General features: G+C 39.4%; 1 protein-coding gene across 1 annotated transcript in view; it reads right to left on the bottom strand.

Annotated features, from left to right (window-relative positions):
- LOC109994280 (E3 ubiquitin-protein ligase RNF31) overlaps positions 1-24,775 on the bottom strand; it is a 29,956-nt gene that overhangs the window by 3,403 nt on the left and 1,778 nt on the right. The window contains exons 3-31 of the mRNA XM_065948649.1: positions 24,032-24,178; positions 23,668-23,823; positions 23,518-23,574; positions 22,967-23,096; positions 22,672-22,839; positions 22,131-22,281; positions 21,001-21,152; positions 20,477-20,619; positions 19,555-19,800; positions 18,931-19,263; positions 17,683-17,868; positions 17,372-17,581; positions 16,413-16,586; positions 15,625-15,723; positions 15,071-15,160; positions 14,825-14,939; positions 14,073-14,185; positions 13,711-13,824; positions 13,347-13,395; positions 12,945-13,041; positions 10,671-10,851; positions 8,435-8,503; positions 6,162-6,296; positions 5,869-6,049; positions 2,918-3,087; positions 2,135-2,222; positions 1,660-1,719; positions 401-790; positions 39-154 (exon numbers count right to left, since the gene is read on the bottom strand). Of these exons, the coding sequence (XP_065804721.1) occupies positions 39-154; positions 401-790; positions 1,660-1,719; positions 2,135-2,222; positions 2,918-3,087; positions 5,869-6,049; positions 6,162-6,296; positions 8,435-8,503; positions 10,671-10,851; positions 12,945-13,041; positions 13,347-13,395; positions 13,711-13,824; positions 14,073-14,185; positions 14,825-14,939; positions 15,071-15,160; positions 15,625-15,723; positions 16,413-16,586; positions 17,372-17,581; positions 17,683-17,868; positions 18,931-19,263; positions 19,555-19,800; positions 20,477-20,619; positions 21,001-21,152; positions 22,131-22,281; positions 22,672-22,839; positions 22,967-23,096; positions 23,518-23,574; positions 23,668-23,823; positions 24,032-24,178 (4,320 nt within the window). The remainder of the gene's footprint in view (positions 1-38; positions 155-400; positions 791-1,659; positions 1,720-2,134; positions 2,223-2,917; positions 3,088-5,868; positions 6,050-6,161; positions 6,297-8,434; positions 8,504-10,670; positions 10,852-12,944; positions 13,042-13,346; positions 13,396-13,710; positions 13,825-14,072; positions 14,186-14,824; positions 14,940-15,070; positions 15,161-15,624; positions 15,724-16,412; positions 16,587-17,371; positions 17,582-17,682; positions 17,869-18,930; positions 19,264-19,554; positions 19,801-20,476; positions 20,620-21,000; positions 21,153-22,130; positions 22,282-22,671; positions 22,840-22,966; positions 23,097-23,517; positions 23,575-23,667; positions 23,824-24,031; positions 24,179-24,775) is intronic.

Raw genomic sequence — 24,775 nt, 5'->3', positions numbered from 1 at the left:
GACGTTTTTCTACAGAGAGGATTTTGCAGCACATTCACCTGAACAATGATGAGTTTTGTGGACGGGTCTTCAGTGTTGTTCAGCTCTTCTCCAAAACAAAGAGTGACACCGCACTGAGGAGGCTCGCCGCTGTTTAAACGAAAGTTGTCCAGTTCTGATTGTGAAGGGAAACAGTTAAACACACCGTCACTTTTCACATTATAGACGCTTTGTTTTCAGCCTTGTATCATTTTCAAACAAACATTAAGTTTCTGAAGTGATTTGTCCAAACAATGCAAGAAATCTAATAAAATGGCCATAACAAGGTCAAACTTAAGGTTGACAGATTCCTTTTTTAAACGTTACAAACAGTCCAGTTGTTTGTAGTTTGTAATCATTCATGACAAACAAAAACACTCACGCTGCTTGAACACGTCTTTACTGAAGAGCAGAACCGGCGACATGTTTCTTTCCATCTTGTGCAGCCCCGTCATGGTCGTGTGCGGCCCCGTCCAGAAGACCCGCCCCTGACAGAAGCGTTTCCCGTACACCCCCTGCGGCGTGGAGGTCAGCAGCACCCCTTTCTCCATAAAGGGTAGCAGGGTGAACAGGGCCTGCAGCTCCGGGCGGGCCTGCAGTGATTGAGGAGGCTCCGGCAGAGGGATGCGTGGAAACCTGCTTTTCATGATGGCCGGTGTCGGGGGGGCAGGAGAGGAGGGCAGGTACATAATCCTGGCATCAGAGCCCTGGATCTGATGTTGGAGCACCTCCTGTCCTAAATAATAAACCTGCACTCTGAAGGAGTCCTGGACTGGAGACACAAACACAGAGTAGAGACCAATTGGTTAGTGGGCGTGCCCCATGTACAGAGGCCATTGTCCTTTGTGTGGCAGTTTTCTATTTTTACACGGACACCAAAACATTCTTTGTACTGAACAAGTTGCACAGTTCAAAACATCTCTTTCAGCATGACGTTGATTTTCTGCTATCAAAGCTGAAAAGATCCGACTGAGAACTCTTAATCTTTTTAGACCAAACAGGTGTTGAGTTTTTTTTTTTTCTGTGTGAAACTACATTATTATTTGCAACATGTGTTTCCCCTTTCTTCTCAGCATAATGATAAATGGTTTTAATAATATAATTTTAGCAAGTGTATTCGTCTAATCTCTAGTAAAAAAAATATCTCAATACACTTAATAAAAGCCACATTCACACATCTTATTTAGAGACATTCAAAGCACGGATTAGGCCTGAAGTGTTGTAATGAGTAAAAATATCTGTAAATAACACAAGCAAATATTTACTGGTTGCATTTGATGAGCTTTCTGCATTAGCAGTCCTTTATTACTCATTAAAGTCTTTTTTTTTTTTCACATGTTAGGGAATTTAGGAATTCAATCACACTAAAATGTATTTTCTTCTTATGATAATACTTTATTCTTATAACGTTTGGGATTGCCACCTCTGTTGGTTCAAGGCTATAATCAGATGATACATTTTAAAAATCAAAACAAAAAGTGATGTAAAAACTGTAGTAATATTTAAAACAGTCAACCAAGCCTCCCAACTCAACCAGAGACGGTTTGGAAACACTGCAGCGTTTCTGAGGGACTGCAGTTAAAACTCAAAAATAAAGACCTGTTATATACAGTCTAATTCTCATGTTTTCTTGGGTCATACCTCCTGTTGGAGCGGAGACGCTCTCCTCGATCCTCACATCTAACGTGATCTCTTCATCCACTGCAGACAGATGGAAATAAAAAAAGGTGATAAATGTTCAGTCAGGTGTTCAGCCAGGTGTTAGCTGTCACAGTCAATTCTCTCTGCACTAAAACCTCAAACCCACACTTTGCTTTGTTTGCACCAGGACACATTCATATGAACTGAAGCAACCAATGGAGCAGCTCGGTGTTTATATCAGATTGTGATTTGTCTGACTGTGAGTTTCACTTTCAGTCAGAGAGACAGAAAGTAATGTTGCAACATGATATCTGCAACTAGTAGGTGAACAATTTACTCAGGCGTTTATTTCAGGTTCCTGGTTTATTCAGTTTAGTTCAGGAGGTTTATTGACTCAGGGCAGACATATCAGACTGTCTCCTTGAATTGACTGACTCCATTATCAGTACCCTCCGATGCGGCTGCTGAAACTCACTGTTTCTCTGTATGGTTATGGTCGTGTGCTGGGTGGGTTCGTCTGTCAGGATGCAGATGTCGCCGTGCAGCAGAGACTCGTCAACACACTGAGGATCAGAATGTTTACAGAAGATTAACATATTTCCGGCCCTGACAGATTACAATCAACAGTCTGTTAGGAACAGAAACCAAGTCAGATTTTTTCATTTTCAGATTTTTTTGTCTCACTAGTCTGATGATGTTTCGTTAAATTCCACGTGCAGGTCATATTCAGATTCACTTAGTCACAGTTTTTATTTGACTTCTTATCTGTACAAGCTACATTTACAACTCGATGCTGAAGAAATGGTGCCTGAGAGGAAGAGGTTATAACAAAAGTTATGTATACGAATATGAGGGCTTTATAACAGAGCAACACATTAGTGCCATTACATTTTCACCTCTAAATGTATTTTTTTACTTTCTGCCGATACTGTTTTTCCCACATTGTACAAGAAATAATGGAAATAACTTGAATGGTGATAAAACAACAAAACAACCTCTAAAATGTCAGATTTGACGGTGAATTCAGCCGAAGTATTGTCTCACTTCTTCTAACTTTAAAGTGGTGGTGTAAAACAAAATAAATCATTTTTAATAAGTGTGAAATGAGCATTAACTGACTTTGAATTAGTGCTTTTATTGTTGCTGTATTGCATCAAATAATTCACTTTTTGTTGTGGACAAATCAGATTCATTTTTCTTGCTCTGTGCTGCTCACATTTTCATTTAGGCTTCATACTTTTCGCAGCGTTAAACTCACCAGCTGTGAGGTGACCTCCTCCGTCTTTATCTGCTTGATCTGTCCGCCGTCATCGCTGTCAGATTCACTGCTGCTGCTGCTGCTGCTGCTCCTCCTCCTCCTACTCCTCCTCTTCGGCCTCTTGCTGGCTTTAACTTTAACTTTGCATTTCTTTTCAGGAACCACCACACCTGAAAGCACAAAGAAAAGGAACCTCATAAAACATCTGACTTGTCAGGGTTAAAGTTCTCGTCCCAGTTATTACAGTGATGTTGTTCTGAACTCGATGCTCCCTGCAGACTTTGCAAACAGAAACATGGTGCGTGATCTGTTATAGGTGGTGAACAAGGTATGACAACAAGCAATGTTTATTTTGAGTATCTCTGTGTACTGTATCTCTAAAAGAAAATAAACTTTCACTTTAAACAGCTGTCATGGATGTTTTGATCCTCCAATAGATTGGCAGAAAGCTATCAAAACATTAAAATAAATAAACACCAGGCGACTATAAGAATGTTCTTTGGTCATTTCTGGTTGGGTCAGCAGGAACAGTAAGGTGTGTTATTTGTGTAGCGGCTTTACACACAAAACTGTCTTATGTAAACTCAATAAAACAGCATTTAAAGGCACCACAGAGTGCAGGTAGAGGAAGCTACTCACATTTGATAGAAAGTGACCAACATGCAGAAAATACATTTAATCAAACATGTCTATAAATCTAGTCGTGATGATTCTAAATGCAGAAAAACAATGAGAGCAAAGAGTAAAGCTTGTAGAAATCATGCAGCTGATATCAGTCAGACTGAAGGTCAGCTGAGATTTGCCATCATAGGTGTTTAGTTGATTCTTCAAATGAGGAAAAACACTGGACTTAAGTACACCGATGACCTGGACAAACACGACAGGCATGAGAGAAACAAAGCCGAGAAGGAGCAGGCTTTATTCATGAAGCTGTAAGAGAAAGACAAACACTAAAGAAAGAGATCAAAATGAAAAAAAAAAAAAAGGTGAGGGAGAAGACGGGGAGGAAAGTTCACTGTGGGTTTGTGACGTCATGTTGTGTAACATGTAATCGTGCCAGGCCTGAGGGTGTGTGTGTGTGTTTAAGTGCTAATAACTTGAAGATAATATTTGAAGTAACAGATTTAAACTCAAGTGGTAGAAATGTTACTTGAAGCCCTTCAAGCTGCAGTGACAAACCTTTTTCTCATTAACTGTAAACCTGATCAGAGCTGACACTGACCCATAATCCCTCAGCCTTCATAAACAATACGTGTGTTATTTTTCTCTCAGAAACATTTTGCGTTTATGGGGGGAAAAAAGTCAATTCTCTGGAGAGCATCTTTAAATTGTCTTGTTTTGTCTGACTAACAGTCAAAACACCAAAAAGTTCTCTCTCTGTGATGTTGTCTGAGCCGTATTTATATCGTGTTTACATGGACGGGGCGGTTGCCAGCTTATCCCCTTGCGTATAAAAGCTGTTTGAATGAGGGACCTAAGAAAAGAAGAATAACAGCCTACTCACGGCTTGTTTGTGTTTTTAGATCATGGTCATTTTGTGACAATTTACCGGTACATGTGAAGCTACGAGCAAACTAAAGAGTGCTACCATTAGCCTGCTAACACATTTACTAACTGAAAAAACAAACCTCAACCTAAACAACTTTTTATTCCCATAAATTCATTTTCTTTTCTCATAAATGTGTGACTTTAATGAAAGAGAATGACTACATCATATGCAAACTTATGATTTTATAATCCCATCAAATATTTAATGTTTACATGTGTTATAGTATCTCTTCCCCTCTATCCCCTTATTATTTATTTATATTATTTGGTAAAATATCAACACGCTTATATATATTTTTCTGTTCTTGTGAACAATTCCCAGCCAACTTTAAAACAGCAATTAGAAGTTTGTTTCATGAATGTTAAAACAACACAATAAAAATAATTTTTCTCATAATTTCGTCTTCAATGTAACGTCAGAGAACATAAAGAAAATCCAAACAAACTGTAATTAAAACTGTCACTTTGAGGTTTGTCTCATGAATTAGAATTAAAAGTGGATGAATAAACACTTTAATTATTTGGTTGCCATGTGAGCGACGTAGGAATCGACGTAGGAATCGACGTAGGAATCGTCAGTTGTTGTAGCTGAAGCGGGCATTAGAACTTTTTTAATCCGCTGGACAACAAGTTGAGTCATTTTATAAAACGCAGTGAGGATTGTATCTTTTTTTTTTTTTTTTGGCATACATATTACATTTTGAGTCGCCTTGTCACTGCTGATAAACTTATCAGAATAATTCAGCCGGCAGGCCTGTGTCCTCATCCTCACAGATAAAAAAAAAAAACCCAGCAAAGCAGCCGCCTTTTATCCGTCCTTAAAAAAACACAGGATGTCAAGGAAACATGTGCTGAGTGTGGCATATTTAGACAGGGGAAGATCAAGGAAGGATAACTCTCCAAATATGAAGAGAAAGAATGAAAACACGGTGTGAATATTGACTTGTGACATCTATGAATGTGTTTAACACCAAACTCATCATGAGACCACAGAGTGAACTCGATGAGTGTTCAGGTTAACACGGTGTGAAACGAGTGGGTTCAACTAAAGTATTTTCTACCTGAGCCCAAGAGGTGATGATTGACGATGATTATATTTTGCACACTTTGTTTATTGAGTTTATTGAATCTGAGTTTATTAGTGATGGACGGCCAACAAGCTGTGACGTCGTGTTTTGGGTGACAGTCACAGCGGTGAGTCTGTTTGGATCTGATACACACAACAAACCATCTTTATTCACCACATGCAAAACCATTCAGTGCCTGGAGACTTTTGTGAGCTTAATTTCCATCCCTGAGGGGCAGGTAGTCGGCCATATTTAAATCTAACTAGTGTGTGTGTGTGTGTGTGTGTGTGTGTTTACGGCTGTGTGTGTGTGTTTAGTAGATGTGTGAGCGCTCACCCTGCTCGCTGAGGGGGACCAGGCGGTAAACCTTGTACGGCTCTGAGATGTCCAGCTGAGCTCGCTCCCCGACCTCCTCAAACTCTGGACTCTTGTTGAGGGCGCAGCGGAGGCGGGTCTTCCAGAACGCCGGGTTGTCTTTCCCCCCTTCGGCCAGCTTACCTTTAAACTCCGCCCACGCCTGAGGAGGACAAAGGTGTTCGGTCAGGAGGGATTTTGCAGCGGTTTCATTCTGTTTTCTTGGCGATTTGAAAGTGTTGTGTTTTGAAAATCGGATAAGGAAGTGTAAAGACCTTAAAGATGGCGGCATCCTCGTCTTTACGGAAGTCCTGTTTCCCGGCGTGTTTCCAAGGGATGCGAAACATGGTTTTGGCGTCGTCATCCCACACCAGCCCTGGGTATTTTCCACTGCTGACCTGCAGCAGCCGGAAAAGAAAAAACACAACCACAACCACATTGTTTATCAGAAACCTTAAGTTCTGTAACCTCTGTCCGTAGACCGTGTGGTCACATGAATCCATAGCGATGTTAACCCTGAGTTTTACCTCGCAGGCTACAACATTAGGCCAAAGAAAAGTGTAATACCTGCAGACACTAATCAGAGCTGACAGAAAAAATCTCCTGATCTGCGTGTGTTTTGGGGAATAAAATGATTAGTTTAGTTTTAAATTTAATGATAGAAACTAATAATTCATCATTTTGAATCTGCTTTTTAAATTCTACTCATAGATCTGAGTTTTTACAACCTTTCCTTTCTAACTCTTAACCTTTTCTTTTATAACAGGATACAGCAAGTTAACACATAAAAACAAGAAGATTTTTATTATAAATGATACATTTCAGACCGTTAGCCTTGTATTGTACTTATAGGCAGGTGTGAAATGTACAAAGTGTCATTACTCAAGTTTTAGAGTACTTGTAATGATTTAGTTACAGGTATTTTAAATTCTAACTTTTCATGGTTCCAGCTTCTAGATTGGAAAATTTGCTGCTTTTCCTTTAAATTATTATTACAATTTTTATTACATGTTTATTTGTTTTTGGCTTTGACTTTATGAGTTTTTATGTTTGAGCCCTTTGTCTTTAAGTAGGGGTCATACAGAGATGAAATGCTTGCCATGATCAGTGTAAAGTTTGAGCACAACGTCCCTTACCAGTTACCGTTACCACCGCCTCGCTGCAGAAGGTCAAATATTTCTTTCTAAATGCACATAGCTATCACCACCCGTGTGTGTGAAGTGAATGTTGCCCTGAGGTTGATTTGCATTAAAATGGCCTAATTTTGCCACAAATACAGAAACAGCATATTTTGCTTTGAAATGAAGTTTCAGATGCAAATAAACCTTTGCATGTGTTTTGTGAATTTCCAGTGGTTTTTTTTTTGTCTCATTTGCACAGGTTTCTCAGGTCACAGTCCTTCAACTTTTGATGTGGGTTGGATAAAAGAAACACTGTAAAGGTTGGTGTGACAATACCAGAATTTTAAGGTTCAATATAATTCTAGTAAAAATCAAACCATATCGCTTGCCTGTTCCGATACCATGGCAAAAAAAAATATTTTTTTGTTTTTAGTCAAGAAAAATGGAAAGTTATCTCCTCCACGTTTCCAATTTTTGCCTACGACTTCTATTTATTTAACTGTGTCATCCAGACAAACAGGTATCAGTCTGTTGTTTTTTACTAGTATGACAACCATACTTTTTAACACATGATAATACTTTCCTACTCTTAATTAAGGAACATTTTCAGTGCAAAGATTTATTATTTAAAGTTGGTTAAGTTAAACATGACCAGAGTCTGAATTATTTCTGTAGGATGTAAAAGTATTTGCTTTTCTAATCTCTCTGGAGTTCATTCATTTTCCGTTTTCCTTTCCTTCTCCCCCCCTCCCTTTCTGTTTTCCTCACCCCTTCTCTCGTTACCTCACTCACACACACACACACACACAAACACACAGGCAGACACGCACACACACACACGCACGAACAAACATACACACAGTTTAAAGACAGACACACACCTGCTCGACGATCCAGGAGCGCAGTCTGCGAGTGGAGCGCATTTTCCCTCCTGCCATGTCTCTATAAAGAACTTAAAACAGCACAGACACGGACAAAAAAACACAAACAAAAAACAACAAATCCACCATCAGATACTTGTCTCAATACGTCCCGCCCCTCATACACTTTGATACGCTTTCTTCACAATGAAAGGTGAATAAAAACCTCAATAACAGGCACATAAATACGTCAAACATGCAATTTGAACTTTTTCACATAAATTCAGTTGTAAGACTCGTGTGAACACGTTCAGCTCAACCCGGAACATCGTTACAAACACAAGCCATCATTTCTTAATTAAATCATGCAATTTTTTTTAATTTACTTTGGTTTAAAAACATAAATCAGCAGCTGCTCTCCTGGCGCTACAACCTGATGTAGGGATATTTTTAGGTTTATCAAAAATAGACGGTAAAGGTGTTAAATTAAGGAAGCGGATTTGAGTTTCGTTTACCTCAGTTGCGTTTCCTCCGTGGTGTTTGCTGACTCTAGTGTGTCTGTTCGGCTCTGAGCTGCAGACTAAGCAACAGAAGTCGCCCCTTTTCCCAGAAATCACGTGACTTTACAGAAACGGCCTGCGAGTCGGCCACCAGGGGGCGACAGCGGACAGAGACATTATTTAAACAAACACACCCAAAACACATTATTTTAAATCTATGTTCTCTTCCTTTTATCAAATGTCTTCACGTCACGTTTATCAAAATTAATTAAGTCATGTAAAAAAATATATTAATATTAAAATCAAGTTTGCAGCGTTAAATGTCAGTGGTAGAACCAAGTTTGCTGTTTTTTTTAATGTGTATGTGGGATAGATAGGTTTTTAGATTGTATACCTTGATTCATTTTTGATTCATCTTTGTTGTCTTGTGGATCTTAGCTTGATTTTGGATTGTTACTATTTATTTGACTTAATGCACTATTCTTTTGTGTGTGTATCTGTTGCCATTAGTAAATGTAGTACAACACAGAAATATTAAAACCACACTGAAAAATGTAAGCTGGATTGTAAGAAAAAATGGACGTTGGTTGCAAATATTACTGAAACGATAAATAATAGATAATTCAATGTATGCATTCATACATACATAAACATATACACACACAGATACATACACAACATGCATATATAAACATGTATGTACTCACACATACATACACTCTTACATACATAAATACAGACAAAAACAATTCATTTGTAGTGTATGAATGAAAGCTGGAGGATTTCAGAGAGAAAAGTGGATCTCTTTTAAGAAGCCTTTAAGTGTTTTAAAGGTAATATCCTCTGCAAAGTAAAAATACGAGTCGCAGCAGAGATTTTAAAATCAAATCTAAGACTTTTTAAGACCCAGACAAAGAAAAATGAGTGATCATTTAGTACCATGTATCATGAGTTTTCTGGATTCATGTGGGACTCAGCAGCTTTGATTCTCAATCTCCCAAATTAAAAGATTGAATTAAATATTTTGCAAGTTGCCTAATAACTGTGTTTGCCTCCGCCATCTATTCCCTGTGTTTCATCTTCAAACTGCTATAAAAGCCATGAATTATCACATAATCCATCAAATAAGGCTTTTTAAATTTTATTTAAAACCTTTTAAGACTTTTCAAAAAACCCTGAAAATCTAAAACTGTCAACTGGGATACAAAGCTTATTTCACGTTACATGACTAAAGTAGAGTTTGATGTAAAAATAGCAATAATTCAAATGAAAAAGATTAATAAAAGAAGCACTAGTGTCTTATTTTTTAGTGCATTATTTTGTTCTATTTCTATTAAAATTTTAAAATCAGAAATGAGACATAAAGGACTACCAAGACTTAAGAAGTTTTTTATTTATAGATTTTGTCTCCGCAAGTTCATGAATAAATCAACTTTTCAAAAACATTTTTTTATTGCCTTTGATTTGTTCATCATATGTAAACCACAATCAATCAGAAACCGAGACAGCAGCGAATGAACTCAATGTTTGACAAAATATTTACCCCAATAAAGGTTTTTGATTTATATATGATTTATTATTATATATATATATTATTCTGCCCACATAGCTTTATTCACAGATGAATCATTTCAACACACATTTTTGCTTTCAAGAGAATAAAAAATCAATAAACCTTTGTTTTTGTGCAGCATCAAATGTAATCCAAAATAAAAGTTAATTAAGAGAGTTTATGATTCATTGAGATGTGAAGACAAATGGAGAACAAGTTCTAAAGTTAAAAAAAGAAGAGACGAAACTCAAACACGATCAGGAGGACGTGTTCTGACAGATTCATTCTGTCGATATACATCTATCATAACGTTGAATAAATACAGATCCAAAGCCGCTGTATTAGTTTCTTCATCTTGTCACTCAGCTGTCGGGGTCAGGAGTTTAGTCAGTTCTGTTCATGTTTTTAATGAATGTCCAGCTTTATTCGACGTCCGATGATTGTTCTTCAGGCAGAATTCTTGTTTGGTTCCGGGGAACTTTTTCTCCAAGAGGAACCTCCATCAGTTTCTGTGAGAGTGACAAACACAGAAAAGTTCTTTAAACTAAATCTTACTGTTGATGCTTCACATTATGCTCTGCAAATTTAAAGTGTTATTTTTCAATACTTCCAGAAGGAAAAAGTACAGTGTCCTTTTTTTGGGGTTTATTTGGCCGGGACAGATGCAGTGTTCACAGAGAAAAGAAAAATAACATACACTGTACATACATACACACACACACACACAAACATGGATTCCTAGAAACAAAACCCTGAGGTATCTCACCTTGAGCAGTCGAGCGTGGTAGACGTTTTCGTCCTCGTTCTCTCCTCTCTGATGGTCCACCTGGTGTCTGTCGCAGGCCCGGGTCAGCTCCTGGAGGTCGTAGAGCAGAGCCGGGTCCAGAGAGTGAGCGTTTATCAGACTCACCAAGTACTCCCTGTAGTGCTTCCTGCAGGGACAACATGACCGTAATAAGTAAAAAAACATCTGCCAGAGCAAATTTCCCTTGAGTGTCTTAAAATATGATACACTATCTTAATTAGTCAGTACATTATATTTCAAGACACTCAACAAGTAAAATGTGGCTAATATTTTTAACTGATCTGTTCTATCATCTCACTGTTATAGTAAATGTTGTAGCTGCTTTAAACTTAAATGACAAACTGATTTAAGGATATATTTCCACGTGTTCTCGGTTTTAAATCGGTAGATTGACTTCGAGGAGCATAGTGTTAGGAGACACTAGAGATTACAGCACACTTCACTGAAGCACGATAATTAAGTCAACAGATTTTTCAGCCTGTCTCCAAAACAACTGGCAGCACAAATGTAACCCACAGCCTCCAGAATGACCTAATAAATGAAGAATGTGCATTTTGTTTCCAGAGAGCGGCCTGACAGCAGACCTCCCTCAAAGAGGCAACAAGTCCAAAAGCACAAAGCAAGAATTTAGGATCCCCAGGAGAGAGCAGGGATATTTCCGTCTCTGCTTCAAAAAGATTAAACAGGAAAGTTTGCATTCTTTCAGTCTGATTGTTAACTCTGATTCAGCAAAGTGACTCAGTGCAATAAAACATCTGCAGGGTGGAAGAGTCAAGGCCTTCTGGGTAAATATGGTTCAGTTTTATTTAAAGACGATCGACCAGAATCAAACTACAGCTCAGTACAAAGCTTCTTTCTCCTTTGACTAGTAAAGACGTCATCATTTTGGTAGAGATGCTGCTTTTCAAGTTCCATGAAAACTCTAACACTGAGCCACAGCAGACTTGCTTTAATGTGATGTCTTCTTCTGATTGCTGATTGATTGAATGCTTTAGCTGTATTTATTGTTCTTCTCTTTTTAGAGCTTCCAGCCCCTCGTGAACCCCTCAACAGGAACTGTAAGAAACCAGTTTTAACTGGCTCTTGTTGTTGGCTCTCGGATAGTCAAGTTCTTAGAGGTTCAAAGATTCAAAATATCCACAGAGGGACGCTGCACTCTGCCGAAGTGCATTGTTATCGTGCTGACTGCTGACAATGGCTATATTTAAGGGAAGGTGAGGATCAAAACTGTTAATATATATTTTCAGAGAAAAACAGTACAGCTCAACACACACACACACACACACACACACACACACACACACACACACACCTCAGAACTTCAAAGGAGAGCAGTGGTGTCATTAAATAATTACTATAAGAGCTGTTTCAGCTTGGAGGTATGGTGTCCTCTTTTGCTCTCTGTCTTCAATCAGATGATAAACACTGTTTTTTTAAAGTCAACAGAGTACGCTCTGTTTGTTCATTACTTTATTTTTATGCAGGGAAGCAGCTCATGAAACAATGTGCAGATATTCTATTGTATAGATCTGAGAGGACCCGGGGTGTTTTTGATTTATGAGATCATCACATCTGAGGGGACAGCCCTAAAACAGAGACACAGGTGTAGACGAGTTCATTAATAAATTATTTTTTTTGTCAGCAATGGAAACATATTCTGCATTCCTTTGCTCATTATTATTATTTTTCATGATAATTAGAATCAGAATAAAATTAAAAGAATAAAAAATGATTTACACACAAACTGTTACACATTAGTTGGCCTAAAAGAAACTGAATGAATTAACTCGTGATAAGATATAATTAGCAATCAGCAGTTTTTAACTAAATATTTGAGTTCAATTCTCCTTCACATCCATATCAGCTGATGTTTGACTTGAAACCTGTCTGTGTCCACAGCTCAGCTCAGACGACACTGTCACTGTGAAGTTTAAGGCTCAGGCGTTGGTTTACCAATGCATTGTTATCGTGCTGACTGCTGACAATGGCTATATTTAAGGGAAGGTGAGGATCAAAACTGTTAAAATATATTTTCAGAGAAAAACAGTACAGCTCAACACACACACACACACACACACACACACACACACACACACACACACACACACACACACACACACACACACACACACACACACACACACACACACACACACACACACACACACACACACACACACACACACACACACACACACACACACACACACAGTAACTCACTCGCAGAGTCCGGCCTGTCCCGGCTGAGTTTGGGTTCCACACGGGGAATCAGTCTGCAGACCGTCGTCATCTTTCTGCTCCATCACACAGCATGTGACTGACACACAGACGAGGAAACAAAGTCAAAGATTCATCATTAGATTATTGAAAACAGTCAAAAAAAAAAACTTGTGGAAACTTCCAGATATATGGAAAGACAAAATGTTAAAAGAGGTTCAAGTGATCCTGAATTTAAATTTGAACTTCACAGATTGTGTTTATAAAATATTTCCGAACTTATTCCTGGATTTTCAGAATATGACATTTGAGATAAAAACATTTATAAAAGTCATGTTTCTGTTTCTTTGCTTCTTGAAATGGATGAAAACAGTCAGATAAGAAGAAAAGGATTTCTTCTTTTACCACTTTGAGCTCCGTCTGAAGGGTCTGTGTTGAACTCCACGCCACTCCTCTGAGGAGACAAACAGAACATATATAAACATCCAACAATATATTTATTCTTGCTCCGTCTATGTTTGTGTAAATATTGTAGCCCTGTCTTAGATGTGTAATAATTGGCAGGAGAAACTCTGGATAAAGTGAAAATGTTGTCTGTGTGTGTTCATGCATGCAGCTCATCCTGTCAACTTCAGCAGGCTTTGTGCAAGTTTGAAAGCACAACAATCAACAGATTGATCTGTTTGTCGGTTTCATCCCTCCCACCACAAGGAACACAGCTGACTTTACTTGACGTGTATAAAAACAGAAAAACAAAGAGTGTTTCCACCTGCAGAAGTTCCTGCAGCCTGGGCGGCTCCCAGTCTCTGAGATAGAACAGACAGTCTCTGGGATGATGAGCATGCAGGCCGGAAAAATTGCACTGGGGAGTCCGACAAACAGTCTGTGAGAGCGAAGAAAACAAATAGAGGGAAAACACAGGAGAAGAGCATGTTACATTTAAATCAACTACATCCTCCCAGAAAATAATCTGTGTGCATCTTTGACCTACAAAAAGTGTGAAAACTGAAAAAACGAATGATTTCTCATTTTGCTGATATTTGTATTTGTGCCCTGTTAAAACCTGGATTATGTTCATTTTGAAACACACACTGTGAACATTCTCCTGAAGGTGAGCCACATGTTTCTCACCTTGTGGTAGGGATTGTTGCAGCCACTGCAGAACTGGTACCTGCACTGGGAGCAGGTGAAGTGCATGCAGCCGCCTTTGGTCAGAGCGTACTGGAACCTGCAGCCAGGACAGGCTGCAAGACGACAACAGATACAAGTTCATCTCTTTGTTTCAGACAGTGAATACTTGAAAGAGTTCAGCTTTAAAGTGGTAGAAAGTTCAAGAATACTCTTAAAATGATTACTTCAATAAATGTATTAGTTATTTTCTAATGCTACCTAACACCACTGCCTTTGATAGATCTGCACAGTAGAGCTGCAACGGTTCATCAATCATAAGAATATTATAGAGAATAATATATAGAGAGAGTGGGGAATGACATGCAGGAAAGGAGCCACAGGTCGGACCTGAACCTGGCCCACCTGCCCCGAGGACTTCAGATGCACATGGGCCACATTAACTAACCACTATTTTACTAACGCCCAATCATTTATAATATTTTAATCATGGATGGATATGTATTGTTTTTTGTGTGTAAATATCACATCTTATGGTTTAAAATAAGGGGAATGAAGTGTGTTTAAGGATGACCTTATTAAGTTACTTAATAAGTTTGTTAACTTCGTAACAAGAATAGAAAAAAAGCCTTAAATAAACATTTTGGTTTGAGAGCATGAACCTGCAGTTCTGCAGGTGCAGGTGCAGCTATGAAGGTAAGAAACTGAAATAAAACTTGTGTTTGTTGTTGTGAGTAAAGTTTCCGTGTCCTCACTGATGCCGTTGTCTCTCAGGAACCCGGCCAGGCCCTGCCGCTGATACTCGGGATCGTTCTCACGCTTCCACTGCTGGAACTGCTCACAGGACAGATCCTGATGCTGAGCCTCCCACTGACACCACAGAGGAGAGGAGGGTTAAAGGAGACAAACTCCTACACACATGGTTTCTTTAAAGAGCAGCCAAAGTTTCAAGGCTGAAACCTGAGATAAGTAAGTACTAAAAGTGATGGTCTTATACTCACAGGCTTCTTACACTGAGCGCAGAAACTCTTCTTGCAGGACAGACAGGTGACCTTCAGCTGGTCTTCTTCATTAATGAAGCCGCTGACGCACTGAGGGAGACACGGTCATGATGTACATTTAAAACCAACTTTAGAAACCAAAGCTTTTTTTCCCCTTGTGATTATGAATGTTATTCTAATTTCATCCTTTTTTTTATTCTTGTTGCTGACTTCCTGCTGCTATAACTCTTTATCTTAAACTTTTTTTGATATTTTACCCTTTTTTTAAGCTTTAACTTATTTTGACCTTTTAATTGTTTTAATTACGTTTCTATATTGTTTTATTATCTGCATTAGTCTCTACTTCAAAATCCATTTGTGTTTGATCCATGTTTTGACATTATTTGACGCTTTTCCTTGTTTTTACAATTCTACCAAGATCAAAAATGTTCAACCCGAAAGACAAATCTATTTGACGCTGCATAACGAAAGCCAATCAGTGTTAAGATTTCCCGAACAGTCAAGAGGAGAACATCGTATTGAGAGCTGACACAGTGTCAGGGAATTAAACTTACGTGATAACACCAGAGGAACTTTGGGTCTTTCATCAGAGCCTGCTCCGTCAGCTTTTTATGAAACAGGTCGTACACAACTGGCTCCAAGCAGCCCCGCAGCTGCAAAATAATCAAACAAATAAACTTCATACCTGCATGCATACACACCAAGAAATAAAACAAAGGAGAAAAACAACTATAATGTTAAATACATTAAACAGGGAACAGATTTTATGTTAACTAATAAAGGGACATAAATTCCCATTCTGCCATTTTAAATGACTCTAAATGATTTTATTTACTATAAAAAGAGAATATAAAGTTATATTTTGCATGCAGTCTTGTGCAGCAATATTAAGCTGGGGGTACACTGTACGATTTCGAGTGGTACGATTGATGGCATCGTCAGACGTGCAGTGAACACTGCGGCAGGGCGGCCGATGACGGCTCGATCATCAACTTCCCACTGGTCAGATGATTTTCTGTCATGTTTGATATTTTGGTCACATGACCACACACACTGGTGACTGGAGCCACAAGTCCATCCCCTGTCCCCTTTTCTCCTGACTTTAAATACATACATACATACATACATACATACATATATATATATATATATATATGTGTGTGTGTGTGTGTACATATACACATATTGCTTAATAACTGACCTGATGAAAATGATGACTTTGTTTTTAACCAGCGCTACTAAAGATTGTTTTAGCATTTAAATGAAAATGTGAAAGAAGAGATCAACATTTTAAAAGGGAGTTTCTTTGAAAATAACCGTGGATGTTTTTGTCTCTGTGTACCTGGATGTCCAATGTGGAGAAGTAGCTGTCCATTTGTTCGGGGTCGTTGATGTCCGGCCCGCTGCAGACGGGACACACCATTTCTCGGATGTGTTTGTCTCTCACAGCGATGGTGAAGTGCTGCCTGAAGCAGTCGTGACACACTGAGCACTGACAGGAGGTCAGGGACTGCATCTAAAAAAACCACATATTTTGTTGATTATGTGTTGATTTTGGAAAGTGGAACCATGCACCACTTTGCTGAATTGTCCTGTAAATATCTTAGTGTTTTCTTTGATAAAATCTCATCCTTTTAACCTTAAGATATATCACTCATTGGGAATATTTTGCTGTGGAAAATGTGAATGCTTTAACACACTTTGTCAGACACCTACAGTGGTTTAAGACATTAAAAACAAGTGTATGGAAATAATAAATCTTTATACAGATAGTCTACTTTGCTTTTTTAGCTCATAAAAGGTTATCTGTACTAATTTCAGTCTCTTTCTTAAACAGCTAAAAACTTCTCAGAGGAGCTTAAATTGAAGTGAAGAAGGATAATAAATCATCACATTCTGTATTTGGGAAGAAATGCTGCAAATATGATTCTTTTCTGTATCCCTTAACTCCTTTTTCTTTCCTGTTTATTTCTGCAACCTGGCTTAGAAAGCCTTTTGTTCAGAATTTTTTTGACAAATTTCTGAATATAAGTTAAGTTATTTACCACCCTAAATTCCATTTCTTTAAGTAATTCACATGTCTTCCCCTCTTTTCCTCCATTAACACGTACATACAAGCTTCATCCCACTTTTCATCTCATCATTATTTATAGCTTGACTATAGTTCTGTGTAAATGGTAAATGGTTCCTTACAGAAAGAAAAAGTACTTCTAAAAATAAAACCTGCTGAGTGAAATGTATGAAACAACACTGAAGAAGATGCTGCAGGTATAAAGTCTGACCCAATCCCGCCCTGCTCACCTTGCTTCGAGGGAAGATGCTGAAGCAGCAGGGACACTCGTTGTTGAGGAGACGTCTGATGAAATCTTTGTCGGGGGGGGACTCTTTCACAGCTTGCACCACGTCCTCCAGAGAGCACGTGACCTCTGACTCCTGAAGCAGAGCGAGGACGAGCTCGCAGCGCCCCCAGCTGGGCAGATCGTACAGCGCCAGCAGACGTCTGCACATCCTCTGTGGAGCAGCAAACAAAGAGTTAACCTGATATTAAAGGTAACGCCACACCTGAATTTAATACACAAACAGCCCACAGGTGGTTTCGGCTGCAGTCTTACCTGTTTGTCAGGGTGTTTGGGATCAATTGGAGGCTCAGGCTGGTCTGCCCAGATCTGCTGGTGAAAGTGCTCCAGGAGGGGGCGCTGCAGCAGAGACAGAGCGCCCTTCACCTCTCCTCCGCTCTGACGCAGCGCCTCCTCACACTGGGACACGTCCCTGAAGCCCAGAGAGTGCAACTCCTTCATCTGCACACACACACACATCGAACACACACACAAAGCAGGGATCAAACAATGGCTCACTGTCTGCAGCAAATACGAGGACTGTGTGATGGAAACTGTCTGGAAAAAAATGACAAACCAGACCAAACCGAACTGAACTGGACTGCTTGAAGGCTACAAAGGGAAATAAAAGCCCCAGATACAAATTAAAAACACATTACTTAAATGTGTTATTTCAAGACATTAAAATGACTCGTTTGCTTCCCTACTTAAGTTGCATACATACATCTCGTTCCCACGGTTTAAAAGTTTCTATTTGCTATCTAGTTTCTACATCAGGCTCATGAACCAGGGTCAGGAGGAGTTTAAGAGGGTTGAACAGCACTCCGACATTCCCCTCCCTGCACATCACAGACGCTCTTTTTTCAGCTGTTATCTTTCAAGGTCAGAGAGCCGGGAGATACTGAAAACATCCTGATTTCTAACTTCTTGATTTCATCTGTGGGAAGCTGCTTATCAACATCAGCTGGGTTACATTAATGAGACTCTGCTCCCCCTCTTGCAAGGTTCACTGAATAAAGACTCGGTGTTTTTATTCAGCAGATTCAAAGCCTCGTAAAATAAAAAGTGTGAAGAGTTCAAGGCTAAATAACAGCTTATTCAGAAAGAAACCTACAGGGTTTGAGGCCCAACACAAACATGTAAGTACAACTGTCGTTACTCACAAAGATGTTTGGAATATTTTGTGTCATGAAGCAACTTTAGGAGAAGACTCGGACCTCAGCAGGAGAACTGTTTTCATGAAACAGTTGGTGTTGGGCTTGTTTTTTTTTGTTTATATTTTCATGTATTTAGTATTTGAAAGTCCTGTTTTTGCTTAATGCTCTGTTTTTAACTCTTTTTCCGGATATTCAAAGTATTAAATGATAAGAAGAGATATTAAATAACATTGTGCTTTGAAAGGTTCCCTCTGTAGCATCGTTGTTGTTTTTGCACCTTTATTCAGAGACAGAGATCAGGGACAGAGAGAGAGTGGAGAACGACATGCAAGAAGGAGCCAAAGGTCGGATTTGAACCCATTCCTACCTTGACCTGTCTGTCTCTCAGCAGCTGTCTCACGGCTCTCTCTGTGTCTCCTCCTGCAGCTAACCACGCCAGCTTGGCCTCCGCCCGGGACAGCTTCACACCTCCACCTGTGACGGTCAGACCAGTCGCCTCTTCGTCTCTCTGCAACTCAAGGAGCATCCCAGAATCCTCTGCTTTGTAGTTTAGCTGGACGGAAGCCGCCATGGCGCAGATTTCATCCAGCAGGTGAGGCAGCTCTGACGTCAGCCAATCACAGGGGTTTGTGTTGCTGCCACCGCACATGCAGATGGCTGCGTACACCTCCTCAGGACTGACGCCGCGCTTTTCTGCTTCCTGCGAGGGAGAAACAGGGTGAGTCTGATTTCTTCTTCTAATGAGCTGACTCGAACACTACGCAGGTGTATAAGTAAATAAACAACAATGAGCAAAAAGATCATTTTCATATATCATTGGAGGGAAGTTATTGGGAAGATTTTGGTTCTTTAGACCAGTTAATTAATTTATAGCTATTATTTTGGCAACAGTTTTATTCTCCCCCCTGATCACATGAGCTGTCATTCTTATAACAAACTCAAGAGTTCCTGCTGCTGTCTTTCAAAATAAAACATATCAGCTTTAACTTACTCTGATCTGGTTGACGAGCCTGAGGCCGTCATCCCTCATCATCTTCTGTCTCTTAAGCTCCAGGTTGACTCTGGGTTTCGGTTGGGGTTTGATCCTCGGCTGGGGTTGCTCTTTAGCTGCGGATGTCGGGGTCTGTTGGGGGGACTGGGGCAAAGAAACTCTAGTGGAGTCTTTACAGGCCTGGTTGCACATCACACACACCAGAGCGGGCTTTGTGTTTTCAAAGGTGCAGAACTGGCACATCCACTGGGGGGAAAAAAATAAGAGAATAAAAAGACTAAATTACATTTAGAAAACATGACAAACAAATGAGATAAGTTCAATCAACATATTATTTCTTTAGAAAAGCAAAACAGCAATCAAATTTTGATTTTTAGAGCAAGAGTATCAAAATTACAAATGCTAAAATATTCTCTCAATTGGAGGAAGAAAAGCAAAAGTCAACTCTGAATAATGACTGAAAGAAGTAAACTTAAAGATGTACAGTAAATCAAAGTCTGTCATCAAAGTTTGGTCTTTAATCCTGAGAGAGAAAAATCTGTTTAGGTTTCTTTGAAACAGCAAAAACAAGCTGTGAAAACAACTTAAATATTTTTACAAAAAGTTACTTTTTAACACATCTGAGGAGCAACGTGATCTATTTGGAGTCCTGTTTGTGCCCTCTAATGAATCTAAGGTACATTTCACTCGTTGTAGCTCTGTCTTAGGTCTCCTGTTTGAAGAAAACACTTGGCTCTTCAGATGCTACAGGCTCCATTTTGTAAACTTTTTTCATTGAAATGTATTCTATGGGAGCTCTCAGAGTGAACAAAAACAGTTAAAGTTGCTGCTGGCCAAGTGTAAAACAGACTCCTCTTAATACTAAGTATTATTGCCTAAAATAACAAAGATTGAGAGATTTCTCAGCAGCAGTGAGACAGACCTTTGTTCCAGAGTCAGACAGAGATCCTGGACTGGACAGAACCGGTGTGACCGGCGGGCGGGTGGCCAGACGAGGGCGCTCACACACCTCACAGAGGATGCTGCTGCCTTGATTCACAACAGTGCAGCTCTTGCACTGCCACTCTGAGGGATCAGAAACACACATTCTACTGTCGACATCACAATCTGTCACAATATCTTAATTTAGAGGGGTCGCTTTTAAAAAGCTGAGATGTGTTAGTTTAAATCTTTTGGAAGAATTATATTATTGCACATGCCATGAGCATTATACCTGTTTTCCAGAAGTGTTTTATTTTAAATTAATATGTAAAGCAAACATAAGGCTGATAAATAATGGTCTCATGTAAGTTGATATAAAGGAAAAAAAAAAAGAAGGAATTTAAATGAGGAAACAGTTCACATTAAAATACATATAGGTTGCGAGGTTTACTTATTGTAAGTGTTTAAATGATCTTTTCTCCTTTTGAAGTGCTTTATATCTTTGTGTTGTGTTGTGAGTCTCACCCGTGTTGAGAGATGTTGGGATTGACGACAGGCTTTCCTGAACATTGGAGGCAGCCGTGGCGAGTCGGGGTCGTTCACAGGTCGCGCAGAGGACGGCCTGCATCTCGTTAACTGTGGTGCAGTGAGAGCACTCCCAAGGTGACAGAGACGGACTGAAAGACAACCAGAAAAGGCAGAAAAATGATGTAAAAGTTTGTGTAGCTGCTCCTGTCTTTTCTTTAACAGCATGGATCTTGATAAATGATGCATCGATATAACCGATAATAAAAAAGGCTTGGGGAATGAGAGCAATTCATGGACAGGTTATTTAAGCTCACTCTGTGCCCACAGGACAATAATAGCAGCAAAGAATTCCACAGTAAACAGAAAACTTAAAAGACTGTAAATAAAATTAAAATAATAAAAGAGAGAAGGGGCATCAAACTAAATCTGTAACACGATTGTAATGGAGCCAAATAGAGGCGTCTTAAATAACCCTTATTATAGCTTTTGTATTGACTGTGGGTGTCGCTGTGTGACTACAGACTGAATTACACTTTAGGAAGTCACAGTCTGGATCGGCTGTGTGATCCCTGAAAGATGAAGCGCAAAGTGCTTGTCATTGAAAGTCTGAAGCATGCATCTTGTTTTCACAGTTATGGGCATAATTCTCTAATAATAATGATTACTGAACTGAATTGTGTAAACCGCAATCAGGTCTGACTGCCGATATACAACATCTCAGTTCCTTTAAACGTTGTCTGCAAACTACAGTAAAGGCACGTCAGACAGGTCACTGCAGGATCAAATGTGTCAGTAGCACAATATTAAGATTGTTCTCCCAGAACAAAAACAATATGAAAAATCTACTCGACACTCATAACAGGTAGAGTGTTTACACTCGAGATCTTGGTCTAAAAATTAAAAATCTGTAAACAAAATCAAGTAAAGTTTGACTGCAGCAAACATGTAAAGGTGTTTTACAAATGTATTTCCTCTAAAGGATTCTTGTACATATAGTTTAGCTCTCTTACTCCTGTTCTCCACATGAAACAGTTTCAGGAGCGACAAATCAAACCTGGTGGCCTCTCATTCTTATTGCTACTCTTTCTTATCACTGACTGCATTATGAAGAGTCTTTTTCTCCTCACCTGGATGTTTTGGCCGGTGTGATGACGTTTCTGTTGTGTCCTTGGCGGTCGTGGTGAGAGTGGAAGAGCTTGTCACAGTGCAGGCACAACCTCTGTGGACAGGTGAAGCAATGAACGTGCACAGAAGAAATCCCACAGATGCCGCAGGTGTCTGCAGACAAACAACCAGAAAACATGAAAATGAACACGACCTTCTGGATATTATTGTTATTCGAACAAGGTCAAATTAAGACATTTGTCAGGTGAATTGAGCGAGAAGAGTGATGTTGTATTTCTAATTTTAAAAATGTCCAACTCTTCAATAATAAAAAAAATATATATCTCTGTTGGGCTTGTTTGGTCCTTTTGACACTTTGCATAAAACTAAAAGCCTGTGTCTGGCATCAGTCACTAATTGGAAGAACTTTGAGTGCAAAGATTTCATCTCAGTTATTAAAGTCCATCTTCCTGCTGAAGGCTAAAGCAATATTCCAAAACATCTTGTATCCACTAATCATTTAGACCTATGTTCAAATACGACTTAGATGGAAAATTGACATACCTTCTTTGGTTTTCTGTATTTTGTCTCTCTTGTGATTGGTTCTCTCAGGGTGGCGGTGGAAAAAGTCATCGCATGCGGCGCAGAAAGGCTGCTTGTTACAAGACGGGCAAACCAGAGACGAAGGTCCACCGCACAAATGACACTCACCGACTGCAGGAGAGAATGTGCCTGAAGGGAAAAGGAGAGATGGTGAATTCATTTAGGCTTTTATAGACTCCTTCAATTCTACTGGTTACAGTGGAAAAGCTTATAAAAGAATACCAAGAGCAGGTAGAGAGGTGTGGTGGCAGCTGACCTGTTGTTGGGGTCAGAGGTTGTTGTCCTCCGGTGCTCTGAGTGGGTGAAGGAGACAGAAGCTGCTGGTTGATTCCCTGCTGCTTCTCCTCTCCAGGCAGAAAGGGCGCCGAGTCACTCACCAGCGTGTCCTGAGGAGAAGAGAAATCACAATCAGCCCTCTGTACATGATGTGCTCAGCCTGAAAAAATGTTTTTCAAAACACCATTATTAAAAATAAAAGGAACCAGAAACCTGAGAGGACACGAAGATCATAAAAAACACCTTTACGTTTAAGGTCTAGAAATCATTCAAATCAAACCAGCGTTCCTTTCTTTCATCATCAGTGAAAAAAAACATTGAAGGATTTCGAAACCACTCCAAGTTGTCCTTAAATCATGATCTCTATGTGTAAGTAGAGAGGTCTGCTGAATTCCAACACAGGTTCCTTTTTTCAACGTATGATTTGATCGAATAAAGCAGAGCTGCAAAATTAAATGTCTTTTTTCCACAACTTTTTAATAAAGCAATTGAAGACCGTTGATAAAAGCCAGTGGAAATGTTTGTACACACCTGCTGGATGATTAATGGGAAGATGTCTTGGATGTACTCAGGCTGTGGATGGGTGCCCTAAACAAACAGACAGAGTACTGTGTATGAATTTCTGACACAAACGCAGCTCACTCGGATGTTTTAGGTAATCAAATGTCTGCGTACAAATACCTGTATGAGCATGTCCACCTCAGCCCGTAAGCTCATGACCTCAAGTGTCAGTGCAGCAACCTTATTAGCGTCCGGTTCAGTGACTTCCTCTGGGAAACTGAGGCCGTCTATCTGCTGATTGGTGTAGCCGTACAGATACAAAACTTTTCGGCCGCCCTAAAAGGGACAAAAACAAATCAAATCGAGACCTTGAACACCCGCCAGAGATTGTCTTGGCACAACATGCGACAGAAAGTTTATCATTTATGTAAATGCAAAGGTCTGCAATACTTTAATAGGTTGAATTCTGCTAAATGATCTGCCTAACTGAAGATTCATTGTTAAATCCACTCTGAGTGCACGAGGTTCTGAGACTTTTGCTCACTTTGATTGCGTCCACCGTCCTTTTGAACGTGGGGTTGTTGTGTTTGACGTTCCTCCAGTATTTGGGCCTAGCAGGATTCGTCAGGTTACAGCCGTACTTCTCAAGGACACTCAAGGCCTTGACCAGTCTACTCAAGGACTCCAGAACCTGAAGTAGAAGCAAATTCAATGCTGGAGTTAGGAGCTTATTTATGATTTGTTCAGATAAAAGGGGCTCTGTATCTGTTGTCTCTACATGTCCATGTGTGAGTGAGAGCAGCGGGCACAGGGCTGCAGAAAATGATCAAAGACTCAAATAATAAGAAGTATGATTGTGTGTTAGAAATTTGAAATAATGTATATAAAAACACATTTATCTGAATACACATTTCTACTTTTTCCTCATATCCCAAAATACTGTCTACCACAGAAAGAAAAAATAATGCAGAGCCAGTTTTTTTCCAACATAGTGCAACCTTACAACACAAGGAGAAACATTTGACCCCAACTAAGATAACAAGTCTGTGTCTGTTGTTAAGAAATGACGCAAGAGGGTAAGTAAGCGTTAGTGCACGCACCCCATGTACAAAGGCTCAAGTCCTCGAGAGGATTTCAAATGATTTCAAACCTTTTAGTTATAAAATCCAAAATGACTTTGTGTAATCTCTGTAGTGAGACTTCGTGTTGCTGTGCCTTTAAATTTGGACTTTTTCAAACTCAAACTTGACACTGAGTTTTCTGTGTTTTGTTTGAATGTCTTTAACAG

This window comes from Labrus bergylta, chromosome 20 (assembly GCF_963930695.1).
Source record: "Labrus bergylta chromosome 20, fLabBer1.1, whole genome shotgun sequence".
In the NCBI taxonomy this organism is placed as follows: Eukaryota; Metazoa; Chordata; class Actinopteri; order Labriformes; family Labridae; genus Labrus; species Labrus bergylta.
Note: the sequence above shows the minus strand (reverse complement) of the source record. Positions and strands in the feature narration are given on the sequence as shown.